The sequence below is a fragment of the Danio rerio genome, chromosome 7 (assembly GCF_049306965.1).
Source record: "Danio rerio strain Tuebingen ecotype United States chromosome 7, GRCz12tu, whole genome shotgun sequence".
Lineage (NCBI taxonomy): Eukaryota > Metazoa > Chordata > Actinopteri > Cypriniformes > Danionidae > Danio > Danio rerio.
The window spans coordinates 1,421,380-1,437,500 of record NC_133182.1 but is presented as its reverse complement, the minus strand read 5'-3'; the positions used below and the strand labels follow the sequence as shown (position 1 = coordinate 1,437,500).

The following is a 16,121-nucleotide window of genomic DNA, read 5'->3' as shown; positions in this document are numbered from 1 at the left end:
GAAGATATTTATTCAAAATATAATACTTTAGGGTGGATTTTTTATTTGTTTTGTATTGTGAAAGCAAAATTCTCTTGAGTAAGTCATTTATGCTGCCTCATGAGGGTAGTTTGGTATTTATTTCCCTAATTGGCAACCGTTAAATGTCGTAGGAAACAAAAACATCTAGTACAATAAAATGCTTCTATTTGGGACGACACTAAACTCCACACTACATTGAGCATAGTGCATAGTGTATAAGTGTATGTGTGTATAGTGTGTAAGTGCAAACCTGTATAGTGCATAGTGTGCAAAAGTATATAATTAAATAGTGCATAAGTGCATACTTCAAAGGCCAGTGTATAGTGCATAAATGCATAGTCTATATAGTGTCTATTGTATAGTGTATAAGTGGGTAGCGCCTAAGTGTGTATTGCATAATGTATTGTGCATAGTGTATAAGCTGTTGTGCAAACGTGTATAGTGAATCAGTGCATAAGTGTATAGTGCATAGTGTATAAATGCATTTTGTATAGGCTACAGGTGCAAAAGTATATAGTGTATCAGTGCATAAGTGTAAAGTGTGCAGTGTTTCCTCTAGGATGTTTTCCAGCTTTGGCGGCAGGCCTTTTTTTTACACAGATCTACCAAATACCTGTGGTGTTATATCAATGACAGATGTCGTGAGCGCAGTATTAGAAGTCGAGATGGCGTTTATGTCATAGCCTATGAGCATGCGGATCTCTTTGCTTGTGTGCCGATTTCCTCTGCTCGTGCACAGAACTTCTTGCACGCCCCTCAAATATAAGCTGCTTCAAGAGTGTGCAGATCTTCTTGTGCGCTCTCAAATAAACGCTGCTGAAGTGCGATTTAGTGCATCTGTCTACAACATTTATTGGATTTGCTAGGAATATTTATGAATGTCTCCAATAGACTTACAAAGCAATCTTAATGTGTCCTGGTTGAAGGAAAGTGAAACGGCTGTACGTCGTGTTTGCTAGCCTCACTCATCACGCACCTGTCAGTCAGTCAGTCAGCACGTAACCTTAAAGGGTTAAACAAATGACGCACATCACTACTGCGGTTACAGAAAAGTTTGTGCTGTTATACTTCACTTACCTTTTACTACGTTTTGGTGCGATTTATAACCTGCTATTAAAAAAATAAGATGTTTAAAATGAGACGCTGTAATGTAGCCGTGGCGGGATGAATTTTGGCAGGCGCCCTGCCATGGAAGAATGAATGTAGCGTAAACCCTGCTGTATAAGTGCATAGTGCATGAGTGTGTAATGCATAGTGTATAGGCCATTGTACAGAACTGTATAGTGTCTAAATGTGTATTGCGTAAGTAAAAGTGTATAGTGCATAGTGTGTAGTCTGTGAGTGTATAGTGCATGAGTGCATAGTGCACAAGTGTGTATAGATGCATAAAATATGTATAAGTGCATAAGGGTATAGTGCACAAGTGTATAGTGCATACTGCATGAGTGTATAGTCCATGAGTGCATAGTGCATAAGTGTATAATGCATACGTACATACTGCATAAGTGTATACTGCATAACTATATTGTGTATAAGGGTATAGTGCATATGTACAAAGTGCAAAAGTGTATACTGCATAAGTATATAGTGTATGAGTATATAGTGCATATGTTTGTAGTGTATATAGTGCATAGGTCATAAGAACATAGTGTGGATGTGTATAAGTGTATAGTGTATAAGTATGTATAGCGCATAGTGTATAAATAAATACATAGTGTGTAAGTGCATAAGTATGTATAGCGCATAGTGTATAAATAAATACGTAGTGTGTAAGTGCATAAGTATGTATAGCGCATAGTGTATAAATAAATACGTAGTGTGTAAGTGCATAAGTATGTATAGCGCATAGTGTATAAATAAATACGTAGTGTGTAAGCGTATAAGTATGTATAGCGCATAGGGTATAATTAAATACATAGTGTGTAAGTGCATAAGTATGTATAGCGCATAGTGTATAATTAAATACATAGTGTGTAAGTGCATAAGTATGTATAGCGCATAATGTATAAATAAATACATAGTGTGTAAGTGCATAAGTATGTATAGCGCATAGGGTATAATTAAATACATAGTGTGTAAGTGCATAAGTATGTATAGCGCATAGTGTATAATTAAATACATAGTGTGTAAGTGCATAAGTATGTATAGCGCATAGTGTATAAATAAATACATAGTGTGTTAGTGCATAAGTATGTATAGCGCATAGTGTATAATTAAATACATAGTGTGTAAGTGCATAAGTATGTATAGCGCATAGTGTATAATTAAATACATAGTGTGTAAGTGCATAAGTATGTATAGCGCATAGTGTATAAATACATAGTGTGTAAGTGCATAAGTATGTATAGCGCATAGTGTATAATTAAATACATAGTGTGTAAGTGCATAAGTATGTATAGCGCATAGTGTATAATTAAATACATAGTGTGTAAGTGCATAAGTATGTATAGCGCATAGTGTATAAATAAATACATAGTGTGTTAGTGCATAAGTATGTATAGCGCATAGTGTATAATTAAATACATAGTGTGTTAGTGCATAAGTATGTATAGTGCATAGTGTATAAATAAATACGTAGTGTGTAAGTGCATAAGTATGTATAGCGCATAGTGTATAAATAAATACGTAGTGTGTAAGTGCATAAGTATGTATAGCGCATAGTGTATAAATAAATACGTAGTGTGTAAGTGCATAAGTATGTATAGCGCATAGTGTATAAATAAATACGTAGTGTGTAAGCGTATAAGTATGTATAGCGCATAGGGTATAATTAAATACATAGTGTGTAAGTGCATAAGTATGTATAGCGCATAGTGTATAATTAAATACATAGTGTGTAAGTGCATAAGTATGTATAGCGCATAATGTATAAATAAATACATAGTGTGTAAGTGCATAAGTATGTATAGCGCATAGGGTATAATTAAATACATAGTGTGTAAGTGCATAAGTATGTATAGCGCATAGTGTATAATTAAATACATAGTGTGTAAGTGCATAAGTATGTATAGCGCATAGTGTATAAATAAATACATAGTGTGTAAGTGCATAAGTATGTATAGCGCATAGTGTATAATTAAATACATAGTGTGTAAGTGCATAAGTATGTATAGCGCATAGTGTATAATTAAATACATAGTGTGTAAGTGCATAAGTATGTATAGCGCATAGTGTATAATTAAATACATAGTGTAAGTGCATAAGTATGTATAGCGCTTAGTGTATAAATATGTAGTGCTTAGCATATAATGTATAAGTGCATAAGTTTAAAGTGTAGGATTTTGGACTCAACTTTTGTGCAAACGTGTGTGTGTGTGTGTGTGTGCACGCAGGCCATAGAAATGGAGCTGCGTAAGATGGAGGTGAGCCAGGCGAACCGTCAGGTGTCTCTGCTGACCTCCTTCATGCCTGAGTCTTTCCTGCGGCACGGCGGAGATCACGACTGCATCCTGGTGCTGCTGCTCATCCCCAGACTCATCTGCAAGGTCTCGCTTTATTCTCTAACACGCTACAAGAGTCGCAAGCACTCAATCTGACCACATTTACTGTTCACAGAGACCGGGGCTGAATTTATCTGATCGTAACAGAACTATGGCTTTAAAACAGTTGTAACAATACTTAAAAGTCTGGTTAGTTGATGTTAGTTAAAGCAATAACTTGATCGTAACAGAACTATATTTATGAATAGAATTGTAACGCTTGATTACGAGCTCTTGTTAGTTGAATGGTGACAGGAGGTGGGTAATGGATGACTCATTTGTCTGTTGTGCTGATGTTGTGGCAGGCGGAGCTGATCAGTAAACAGGCGCAGGAGAAGTTTGATCTGACTGGCGGGTCGCTGGAGAGAGCTGGACTGCGAGGAGCTGCTGGAGAACAGCTGAGCTTCGCTTCAGGACTGGTTTATTCTCTGACGCTCCTGCAGGCCACGCTGCATAAATATGAGCTGTACGTGTCTATCAGCATTATACCTGAGATGTGTTCACTGTGTGTTTTCTGCACAGTGTGTGTGTTGTGTATTGACAGTATGTTTTGTGCGCAGGGCTCTGAGTGTGTGTGGTGTAGACGTGTATAAGCGCATGGGCATGCTCTACTCTGAGATGTGTGTTCACGAGCGCTCGCTGGACTTCCTGATCGACCTGCTGCATAAAGACCAGCTGGACGAGACGGTGCAGGTGGAGCCGCTCACTAAAGCCATCAAATACTACCAGGTACACACACACACACATACACACACACACACACACACACACACACACACACACACACACACACTGTATGTATGTATGTATGTATATATGTATATGTATTATATATGTATATATACACTCATTTACATACACATATATACACTCATACACACACACATTGTACATATATACACACACACAAACACACACACACACATACACTAAAAATACAAACACATATATATACTCATACACACACACACACACACACACACACTGTACATATACACTCAAATACACACATACGCTTTACATATACACTCTCATATGCTCACATTATACACACACTACACATACACACATGCTCACATACAAACACACTGTACACATACACTTACATACAAACACACATGTTGTACAAACACTCATTTGCACACACTTATTCAGTTTGCACACACACAAAGTACATACAAACATACTGTACATATACACTCATATACAAACACATATATACACTCATACACACACACTCACATTGTACATATACACTCATATACAAACACATATATACATTTATCTACACACATACACACACACTCACACATTGTACATATACACTCATACACACACACACACACATTGTACACATACACTCATATACACATACACACACACACACATTGTACATATACAATCATATACAAACACGTATACACACACACACACACACACACACACACAAACACACTGTACATATACACTCATATACACATACACACACACACTCACATTGTACATATACACTCGTATACAAACAAACACATGCAAATGTAACCCCCCCAAACACACACACACACACACACTTACTCTCTCATACATCTCAAATTCTCATACACACATAAACATTTGAACACACACACATACATATATATATATATATATATATATATAGATAGATAGATAGATAGATAGATAGATAGATAGATAGATAGATAGATAGATAGATAAAGTTATATATATATATATAGATAGATAGATAGATACAGTTATATATATACAGTAAGTACATGCACACATATAATATGCAGTAACATGGTCTGGTGTGTGTGTGTTTCAGCATCTGTACAGTGTTCATCTGTGTGATCAGCCTGAGGACTGCACTGTCCAGCTGGCCGACCACATCAAGGTACAGCATTACATATCGTCAAATAAATATATGTGTGTATGTATATATTGAATGAAATGATATTCTATGGCTATTACAGTGAACTAAACACCATTGTATGTTCAGTCCAGTATGGAGATGTTTTGTCTCTTGATGATTCAGTTGAATCAGTGAATCATCTGTCAGACATCAGTGTTGAGTTCAGCTCTCTGTGGCTTGTAGTTTACCCAGAGTGCTCTGGACTGTATGGGGTCGGAGGTGGGCCGTCTGCGGGCGTTTCTGCAGGCGGGACAGGAAGGGGCGGAGCTCTGTGTGCTGCTAAAGGACCTGGACACTTCCTGTGGAGACATCCGTCAGTTCTGCAAGAAGATCCGCAGGAGGATGCCAGGAACTGATGCTCCGGGAATACCTGCAGCACTGCGCTTCTCTGAGCAGGTATAAACACACACACACACACACACACACACACACACACTCCCTCATTCACTAGCTACGTTTCCATCCACCTATTGGATGGAAACGTAGGATAAACTTTTTATTCGATAAGAAAAGAAGCGCTTAAAGTGAAATGGAAACACTTTTACCGAACAAATTCCACTATGAGCCAAGGTTATTATAGTTAACGAAAACTAATGAAAAAACGAAAACTAAAATGTAAAATAATTGTCGTTAACTGAAATAAAAATAAAAACAAGTTTTTTCAAAAACTAGAACTAAGTGAAACTGTATTGTGTACATACAAAACTTACTGAAACTAACTAGAATTAGAGCAAAAACCTTCTTCGTTTTTGTATTTTTAAATGCATTTCATAAATAATCTTACTGTTAGCATTTTAGAAGTAAATATAATCCGCGCTGCGGGTGTTTGTGTTTGACCCTTTCGCACCTCAGAGTCTCCTTCTGCCATTGGGCAGATCGAGCCGGTTGTCCTCGAGTCATCTTCTCTGTTGCTCCCGCAACAAAAACAAGTAGACATGACAGCAGGACGGTGACAGCATTAAATACAGAGACTTTAAACTGTTACTTCAACACGTTTGTGCCCAATAATGGGTTTTATTTCTGTATCGCGATCGCAAACGAATCTTTGTAACCGGATTTTCTTAGTGAACCAGTTGAACAAGTTCACCAAATCGAACTGAATCATTTGAAATGATTCGCGTCTCCAGTAAGCACTTATTCACCCACTTCTTGCGTAATAACAAGCCTAATACCACCCACCCCCCACCCACCCCTGTAAGACATTTTTCAGATCATGATGATGTTTTTTAACTGCTGACTACATAATGTTGAGTCCAAACATCCGCGTTAGAAATCTGAATTTCCCATCACCAGGCCCGGATTAATAATTCAGAGGCCCCTGGGCACAATGTCTTGTAGGCCCCCTATAGCCGCACCCCATAGTTTAATCAAAAATAATATTAATATAATATTTGTTAAATAAAATTAATCTATAATGTATTGCCCACATTTTTTAAATAGATGATATACAGTACATATATTTTTAGTCTACAGAGATTTAACTTATTTCTAAAGCATTTAAGCACACTTTGAAAAAAATACTAATACAACTAAGGGAAGTTAATGGATATTAATATACTTGTTCAAGTTCACTGAAGCAGCACTAAAATTTATATTTAAGGGTATTTTTAATGTATAACTCTACATTCTTATGCACATGATTTGGATAACACCTCTCCAATCCAGTTCTAGGAATCTGAGTCCTCCATAATACACACACTTATTAATGATTCCTACTTCTCTTGCTCGTGATGGAGAGTGTGCATAATGTGCCCATAATGCCCATTGGTTAATCCGGCCCTGCCCATCACTACGTCTAAACTCACCTTGCACACATATTGTATTTAGGGCTGCTGTCTTGTGGGCTGTTGTATGTGGAGTTGAGGATGGGTAGATGGTTGTGGTAGATGATGGTGTTCATGTGTCCTCTGAATGCATGTTTCAAAAAATGTATGACTGCGTTTTTATTATACAATATTAATCCTGTTAATTTTGAATCTTGTACCTAACAAATATCCTCATTTAGAAACTGAAAACTGAAACTAAAACTAATGAAAACTAAACTAAAACTAAGACATTTTAAAATATAGAAACTAATAAACACTAGGAAATCTGCCTGTAAAACTAATGAAAACTAACTGAATTTGAAAACAAAAAGTCAAAACGAAATAGAAACTAAAACTAATGAAAAATCCAAAACTATTATAACCTTGGTATGAGCATTAATAAAGGTCATGTGATGTTGTCTGTGTGAAGATGAATGTGTGTGAATGGGTAAAGCAGCAGGCTGAGCACACTGGAGGACATCTGACATGTTGTTCTGCTCATTCTGAAATGCCTGAACCATCGCACTATTATATTATTAATGACCTCCAGAACTGTCAAGAGCGTCTGTGCTCCGCGTCTCACACCTTCACCAGGCGTTCATTGTGTGTCAGCATTGTCCTCCGAGGCGCAAGTCATTTATTTAATTAAGGAAAGATTGACACAGCTTCTTCTACCACAGTAAATGCAGTTTTCACTGTTGATATTTGGCCCCAGTTCATCAGGAAGTGTTGGTTTTGGTCTCTTTGACTCTTTGGATGGAAACTCTGCTTTATTCTTTTATGTGATAATCCAGTTTTGTGCAGAAATTTAATTTGCATGTTTGGATAGATTTTGCACACAGCCAGTGACACACACACACTCACACACACACACAACCTCACTCACTGCTGGCCATTTAATATGTGCTATATGATTTTACTTTATGCGTGTGTGTGTGTGTGTGCGCGTGTGCTTGTGTGTGTGTGTGTGTGTGTGTGTGTGTGTGTGTGTGTGTGTGTGTGTGCGCGTGTGTGTGCGCGTGTGTGTGCGCGTGTGTGTGCGCGTGTGTGTGCGCGTGTGTGTGTGTGTGTCTATGCATGTGTGTATGTGTGTGCATTTATGTGTGTTTGTGTGCGTGCATGCATGTTTGTGTGTGTGCACGTGAGCATGTTTGCATGTTGTGTGCATGTGTGCGTGCATGCATGTTTGTGCGTGCATGTTTACATGTTGTGTGCATATGTGCGTGCATGCATGTTTGTGCGTTGTGTGTTTGTTGTGCGTTTTGCGCTTTGTGTTTGTGTTGTGCTTGTGTGTTGTGCTTGTGTGTGTGTGTGTGTTGTCCTTGTGTTTGTGTTGTGCTTGTGTGTGTGTGTGTGTGTGTGTGTGTGTGTGTGTGTGTGTGTGTGTGTGTGTGTGTGTGTGTGTGTGTGTCTATGCATGTGTGTGCATTTATGTGTGTTTGTGTGCGTGCATGCATGTTTGTGTGTGTGCACGTGAGCATGTTTGCATGTTATGTGTGCATGTGTGCGTGCATGCATGTTTGTGCGTTGTGTGTTTGTTGTGCGTTTTGCGCTTTGTGTTGTGCTTGTGTGTTGTGCTTGTGTGTGTGTGTGTGTTGTCCTTGTGTTTGTGTTGTGCTTGTGTGTGTGTGTGTGCGTGTGTCTGTGTGCGTGTGTCTGTGTGTGTGTGTGTGTTTTTCATTCTCAGTTCTTCTGTAATATTGAGTGTTCATCATTGAGGCTTCATCATATGACAGGGTGTCTGAGGGGTCTTAAAAAGTGTTAAAAGTCGATAAATCAATTATGAGAAAATTAAGGCTCTTAAAATGTATTAAAAAGTCTTGATCCTGTTTTTACGAGGCCTTCAATTTTCTTTAAGCGCTGCCCAATGTTTCTGACTCCCAAAAGACCATAAATATACTTATTTTCCTCCTAATATTAACAACGGCGTGCTCTATCCACACGATTGGTTGTATCCGACCAAGCTCCTCGGTCTGGGTGATGTCACGTAATCTGAGACGAATGTGGGAAGTTGGTGTGTCGTTCTTCACATGTAGCGAAAGCATAGAGCGAAACAGAGGGCACAATGGGGAAATGTAAGGTTGCGTACTCCTGGTTTCAGCAAGACGAGTTTAAACTGTGGCTGAAGCCTGTCGCTGAAGACAACCGCGTAATTAACTCTTTCAAGCTTTGATTCTTCTGAGCGTATCCGAGTTCTGTTGCATGGTCATGCTCCATTCATTGATTTAACTACAGCTGTTCATTACGTTAAAGGTTTGACACTGATTAGAGCTCGAAGTGGCGGTGAGCTCTTCAAATATTCTGAGAAGGTCTTTAAAAAAGGTATTGAAATAGCCTTCAGGACTCCTGCATATTACCTTTATGAGTACATGTGAGTGTGTGATTCAGTGTTCATCCATACTGACAGCTCCAGTGTGTGTTATTACCTAATAACTCAACCACACATCGTCAACTATTCCTTACCTGTCGCTGGTGTGTGTGTATGTGCAGGTGAGCGAGGCGCTGGCGGACAGCAGGAAGCAGCTGGCGCGTGTGGTGGCGGTGCTACAGGAAGTGTCTGCGGCCGGCGCTCAGATGATGGCGCCACTGCAGGAGCAAGAGGGACTGAGCGCTGTGAAGATCGAGGATGTGGCCTTTAAAGCAGTGGAGCAGGTCACACACTACACACACTGCACACACACTCTGTCTGAGGATCGCAGCTGCTGACCGTATCTCTGTGTGTGTGTGTGTGTGTGTGTGTGTGTGATGCAGGTGTACGGCACACAGGGACTGAACCCGTACGAGTGTCTGCGTCAGTCCTGCAGCGCCGTCATCGCCACCATGAACAAGATGGCCACCGCCATGCAGGAGGGAGAGTACGACTCGGAGAGACCACAGCGCCCGGTACACTCACACACACACACTTACACTTATATATATATATATATATATATATATACACACACACACTCTCGCACACACAAATACGTGTATACACACTCACATACATCCACACACCAATACGTATACACTCTCTCAGATATACACACACACACACACACACCAATACGTATACACTCTCTCAGATACGCACACACACACACAAATACGTATACACTCTCTCAGATACGCACACACACCAATATGTATACACTCTCTCAGATACACACACACACACCAATACTTATACACTCTCAGATACGCACACACACCAATACATATACACTCTCAGATACGCACACAACAATATGTATACACTCTCTCAGATACACACACACACCAATACGTATACACTCTCAGATACGCACACACACCAATACATATACACTCTCAGATACGCACACAACAATACGTATACACTCTCTCAGATACACACACACACCAATACGTATACACTCTCTCAGATACACACACACACCAATACGTATACACTCTCTCAGATACACACACACACAACAATACGTATACACTCTCAGATACACACACAACAATACGTATACACTCTCTCAGATACGCACACACACCAATACATATACACTCTCAGATACACACACAACAATACGTATACACTCTCTCAGATACGCACACACACCAATACATATACACTCTCAGATACGCACACAACAATACGAATACACTCTCAGATACACACACACACCAATACGTATACACTCTCAGATACGCACACACACCAATACATATACACTCTCAGATACACACACAACAATACGTATACACTCTCTCAGATACACACACACCAATACGTATACACTCTCAGATACGCACACACACAATAATACGTATACACTCTCAGATACGCACACACACCAATACGTATACACTCTCAGATACACACACACACCAATACGTATACACTCTCAGATACACACACACACCAATACGTATACACTCTCAGATACACACACACAATAATACGTATACACTCTCTCAGATACACACACACACCAATACGTACACACTCTCTGGGATACACACACACAACAATACGTATACACTCGCACACAAGTACATACATAAACATTCACATAAACAGACATTCAATTATACACACTCTCTCACACACAAAAAACACACAAACACACACACATACAGATTCCCATACACACTCTCCCACATACAAACACGCGCCCATTCTTACATACATGCATTCTCTCTTACATGCGCACACACACACAAACACACACTTTCATACACACTCTCTTTCCCTCTCAAACTGGCTCTCAAACATGCGCAGATACACAAAAATTTGCTTATTAAACTTGCTCACACACACACACTCACTCTCACACACGCCCTCTAACACACTTACACAAACACTCGCTCCCTCACTCGACACACATACAGTACACAATCATATGACTGGGTGTGTGTGTGTGTTCAGCCTCCTCCAGTGGAGACGCGTGCGGCTGCGGTGCGAGCGGAGATGACGGACGCTGAGGGTCTGGGGAACAAACTGGAGGATCGAGAGACCGTCATCAAGGAGCTGAAGAAGTCCCTCAAGATAAAGGTCACAAAACACACACCAATACACACTATACACAACACTAAATACACAACGCAATGTACGTGCGTGTGCTTTTGTATAAACATAATAAACATACACAGCACACACACACACACACACACACACACACATATTATTTAAAGACTTATTTGTATGCCATTATTCATGTTTAATCATTAAACAGCTCTAGTGTTAACCATAAAAGTTGTGATGCACACATTTATAAAACACTCACTGGCCACTTTATTAGGTACACCTCACTAGTACCGGGTTGGACCTCTTTCACCTTCAGATCTGCCTTAATCCTCGGTGTCAGAGATTCAGCAAGCTGCTGGAAATATTCCTCAGAGATTTTGCTCCATATTGTCATGACAGCATCACACAGTTGCTGCAGATTTGTCGGCTGCACATCCATGATGCCAATCTCCCGTTCCACCACATCCCAAAGCTGCTCTATTGGATCGAGCTCTGGCGACTGTGGAGGCCATTTGAGTACAGTGAACTCATCGTCATGTTCAAGAAACCAGTCTGAGATGATTGAGCTTTATGACATGCTGCGTTATCCTGCTGGAAGTAGCCATCAGAAGATGGAGACACTGTGCTCATAAAGGGATGGACATGGTCAGCAGCAATACTCAGGTAGGCTGTGGCGTTGATGCTCAATTGGTACTAATGGACCCAAAGAAAATCTCCCCCACACCATTACACCACCACCACCAGCGTGAACCGTTGATGCAAGGCAGGATGATCCATGCTTTCATGTTGTTGAGGCCAAATTCTGCCCCGAGCATCTGAATGTGTCAGCAGAAATGGAGACTCATCAGAGCAGGCAACGTTTCTCCAATCTTCTGTAGTCCAGTGGAACCAGTCTGGCCATTCTCCTCTGACCTCTGGCCTCATCAACAAGGCATTTGCGCCCACAGAACTGCCGCTCACTGGATATTTCCTCTTTGTTGGAGCATTCTCTGTAAACCCAAGAGATGATTTTGCGTGAAAATCCCAGTAGATCAGCAGTTTCTGAAATACTCAGTGCAGCCGTCTGGCAGCAACAACCATGCCTTGTGTTCTCGTGTAACATCATCATCAGCTGCCAAAGTTCAGTTCTAATACTCAAGACCGCAAGAACAGAGGACACTTGTAACTATACGGATGTGATCTTGATATCGAGGATGCACCTATTCAGACTTGAGCACAAATCTCGTTCTAGAAGTCCCAGAAGTCATTGCAACTGGAGGTGGGAAGCGCAGCATTTTATTTAGATTTATTATTAAAGTTCAGAGATATCACTTATTTACCTCAGGAGTTTCCCTAAATGAAACTGTGAATATAAGCATTACCATGGACATCTTAATAGGGAAATTAACACACTTTAAGGGTGTTTGTTTGCTGAAATTAGTATAAAAATCTTTTTATTTGTATTGTGCAATGTATATTTGTAAAGGCTTTATGCAGAGTATATATTGTGAAAAGGGGAAAATCAATAACTCGCTGTATGAATGCTGTAAAGTTTAAATCATTTTACATTTAAAACGAGTGAAGGTCATGTGATGCATCTCATTTCTCACAGGACGCGTTCTCTGTTCTCGTGTTCTCCAGAGTTCGTTTTTCGGAGGACACCTGGCAAGACCGGTGTCCACAAGAACTCAAGGACCAGTGTCCACAAGAACTCAAGTCCGTTCTCTGCGTTCTTGGAATTGAGAAACAGCCCCGGACTGTTTTTAGGATCGTTTAATTGAATCATTTGACTCAAAGGATTCGTTTAGAAGCTGATTCATTCGGGAAGTGTTGCTCTGAAACACTCAAATGACAGAGTTATTTCCATTGGCTTTACTCAAAAATAACAAAATATTGTGTAAAATGACTTAACATTGATATAAACTAGACAGAACTGTTAAATAAATATGAATCGAATCTAAAATGAAAGTTAGTTTTGATATTATTGAAGTGTTTGTGTATTTATATATACATAAATACACACAGAACAATGTTTACTTATGTTTAGACTTAAAATGTATGTGAATATGAAACAAATTGTATATAATTTATATATCTATCTAGCAAAATCGTATCATTTTATTTCTATATATGTGTTCATTATATATACATAATAAATAAGGAAAACAAACACATATAATATGTCTAAACGATCTTTTATTTTAAATATGATTAGTTACTAATTATTATTATTTTAATGTTATTAATATTAAACTTTGCACAGCTGTAATATATTTATCATTGATTCATTCTAACGATTCATTTTGAAATGGAGCAAGAGACTGGAATGCTTAAATGAATCATTTGACTCATGACTCGTTCAGAAACTGATTCATTCATTCTTTGAGTTATTTTCAGTGGAGAAACTCAATAATAACACAGTATTGTGAGTAAAATGGACTTTTTCGGTCTGATCTGCAGGGCGAGGAGCTGAGCGAGGCGAACGTTCGTCTGAGTTTGTTGGAGAAAAAGCTGGACACGTCGACCAAAGATGCAGACGAGCGGGTGGAGAAGATCCAGACCAAACTAGATGAAGCTCTGAACACTCTAAAGAAGAAGGAGAAGTAGGAGATTCTGCTGATCACACTTTGAACCAGTTTGTGGAGCTGTGTGCTGAGTGTGTGTGTGTGTGTGTGTTTTTGCAGAGAGTTCGAGGAGACCATGGACGCGCTACAGGCTGACATCGACCAGCTGGAGTCCGAGAAGGCGGAGCTTAAGCAGAGGATCAGCAGCCAATCACGAGCCACTGAAGGTCTTCGGGGGCAACCAGCGTCTGGAATCGCATCTATTGTCACCGGGAATGTTGCAGGTATACACACACACATACACACACACACACACACACATTTTCACACACACATTTGCATACATATACAATCACACTGGCACACACACAAAACCAACACACATTTACACACAAACACATTTCCATTACACACACACACACTTGCATACACATGCGTTCACACACAGACACACACTCGCTCACAAACAAACACACACATTTACATATACACCCAGACAGACACGCACATACACAGGTATATACATACACACAAACACTCATAATCATGCACACAAAAACACACACATTTACATACATACACACACACACGCACGTGCAGACACACCCCACAGATAAATACATAGACACACCGACACTCAGACTCAAACAAAACAAACACACACACACACACTCAAACACATAATCATACAAAAATACAAACAGACACACATTTTACAAACACACACATACACACACACACAGTTGTTTATGAAGGAATGTATCTACTGTTTGGGCAGTGTGTGTTCATCGTGTGTTCATCATGTGTGTCTGTGTGTGTCTGTCTGTGTGTGCACGCAGGAGGGATGCTGTCAGCTCCAGCAGGTGTCTCAGGTGTGGTTCAGGTGGTTGATTCTCCACTCCTGAAGCAGCAGATCGATGTCCAGCGAATCGCCATCAAGCAGCTCAAGAGCGAAAACTACAGACTCAAGGTGTGTGTGTGTGTGTGTGTGTGTGTGTGTGTGTGTGTGTGTGTGTGTGTGTGTGTGTGTGTGTGTGTGTGTGTGTGAATAATATATATATATTATTAATAATATTAATAATATATGTTATATTAATAATAATAATTATATATATATATATATATATATATATATATATATATATATATATATATATATATTTATTTATTTTATTTTTTTTTCCTGGTCTGTTGAAATCCTTGACTCTGATTGGCTGGTGGGTGTGCGTTATTTTCATTGAATCGCGCAGGTAGTTCCAGTCAGTTTTGATCACAGTTCGAAATAAATGCGCTTCTCATGTGTAGTTACCATATCAACTCTCATGCGCTGCACAGGAAACAGGTGAGGACTGTTAATGGCAGATTGGAAATCCGCAAAATTAGAAAAATACTTATCAATTATGCCACCCTAAATCAAGTTTAGGAGTTTTTTAAAGGGCACCTATGGTGAAAAATCTCCTTTTCAAGCTGTTTGGACAGACGTGTATGTAAGTATAGTGTATAGACCGTCATAGTGGGCTGATATAAACACACACAGTGCTTTTTTTTCCAATTTAACAACATAAAAACAGTGGACCAATTGGAGCGGTTTTCAGACCGACCGCAACTTGATGTAGGAGTGCGGTCCCCCCGCCCACTGATATTGATTGACAGCTGCGCGCATCACCATATCCTAAGTTTGTTGTTTCACGTCCACCATTTTCAGCGTGTGAGTCAAAGCGATGTCACTAAAGGAACGCCCGTGCTCTATTTTTAGATGTAAGGCTCATTGGGCTCAACATGAGATCAGCATTCACCACATGATCACTCTAATCTGAATTATTGTTTGTAACTTTAGGTGTTTTCTTTGTTTGCGCATTATTACACCCATACGCAGCACCA

General features: G+C 39.6%; 3 protein-coding genes across 7 annotated transcripts in view; all 3 read left to right on the top strand.

The window, feature by feature from the left end:
* The window catches only part of alpk1 (alpha-kinase 1), an 859,942-nt gene that overhangs the window by 53,282 nt on the left and 790,539 nt on the right, over positions 1 to 16,121 (top strand). The gene's annotated exons all lie outside the window — the stretch shown is intronic.
* The window catches only part of si:cabz01076231.1, a 758,238-nt gene that overhangs the window by 423,464 nt on the left and 318,653 nt on the right, over positions 1 to 16,121 (top strand). The window lies entirely within an intron of this gene.
* Positions 1 to 16,121, top strand: part of dctn1a (dynactin 1a) — a 46,962-nt gene that overhangs the window by 25,222 nt on the left and 5,619 nt on the right. For all 5 annotated transcript variants that reach the window (XM_021477458.3, XM_073906374.1, XM_073906376.1 and 2 more), the window contains 11 exon segments: positions 3,354 to 3,506; positions 3,806 to 3,966; positions 4,061 to 4,229; positions 5,326 to 5,394; positions 5,596 to 5,808; positions 9,708 to 9,869; positions 9,969 to 10,100; positions 11,599 to 11,724; positions 14,137 to 14,279; positions 14,361 to 14,524; positions 15,080 to 15,210. In XM_021477458.3, coding sequence (XP_021333133.1) covers positions 3,354 to 3,506; positions 3,806 to 3,966; positions 4,061 to 4,229; positions 5,326 to 5,394; positions 5,596 to 5,808; positions 9,708 to 9,869; positions 9,969 to 10,100; positions 11,599 to 11,724; positions 14,137 to 14,279; positions 14,361 to 14,524; positions 15,080 to 15,210 — 1,623 coding nt within the window.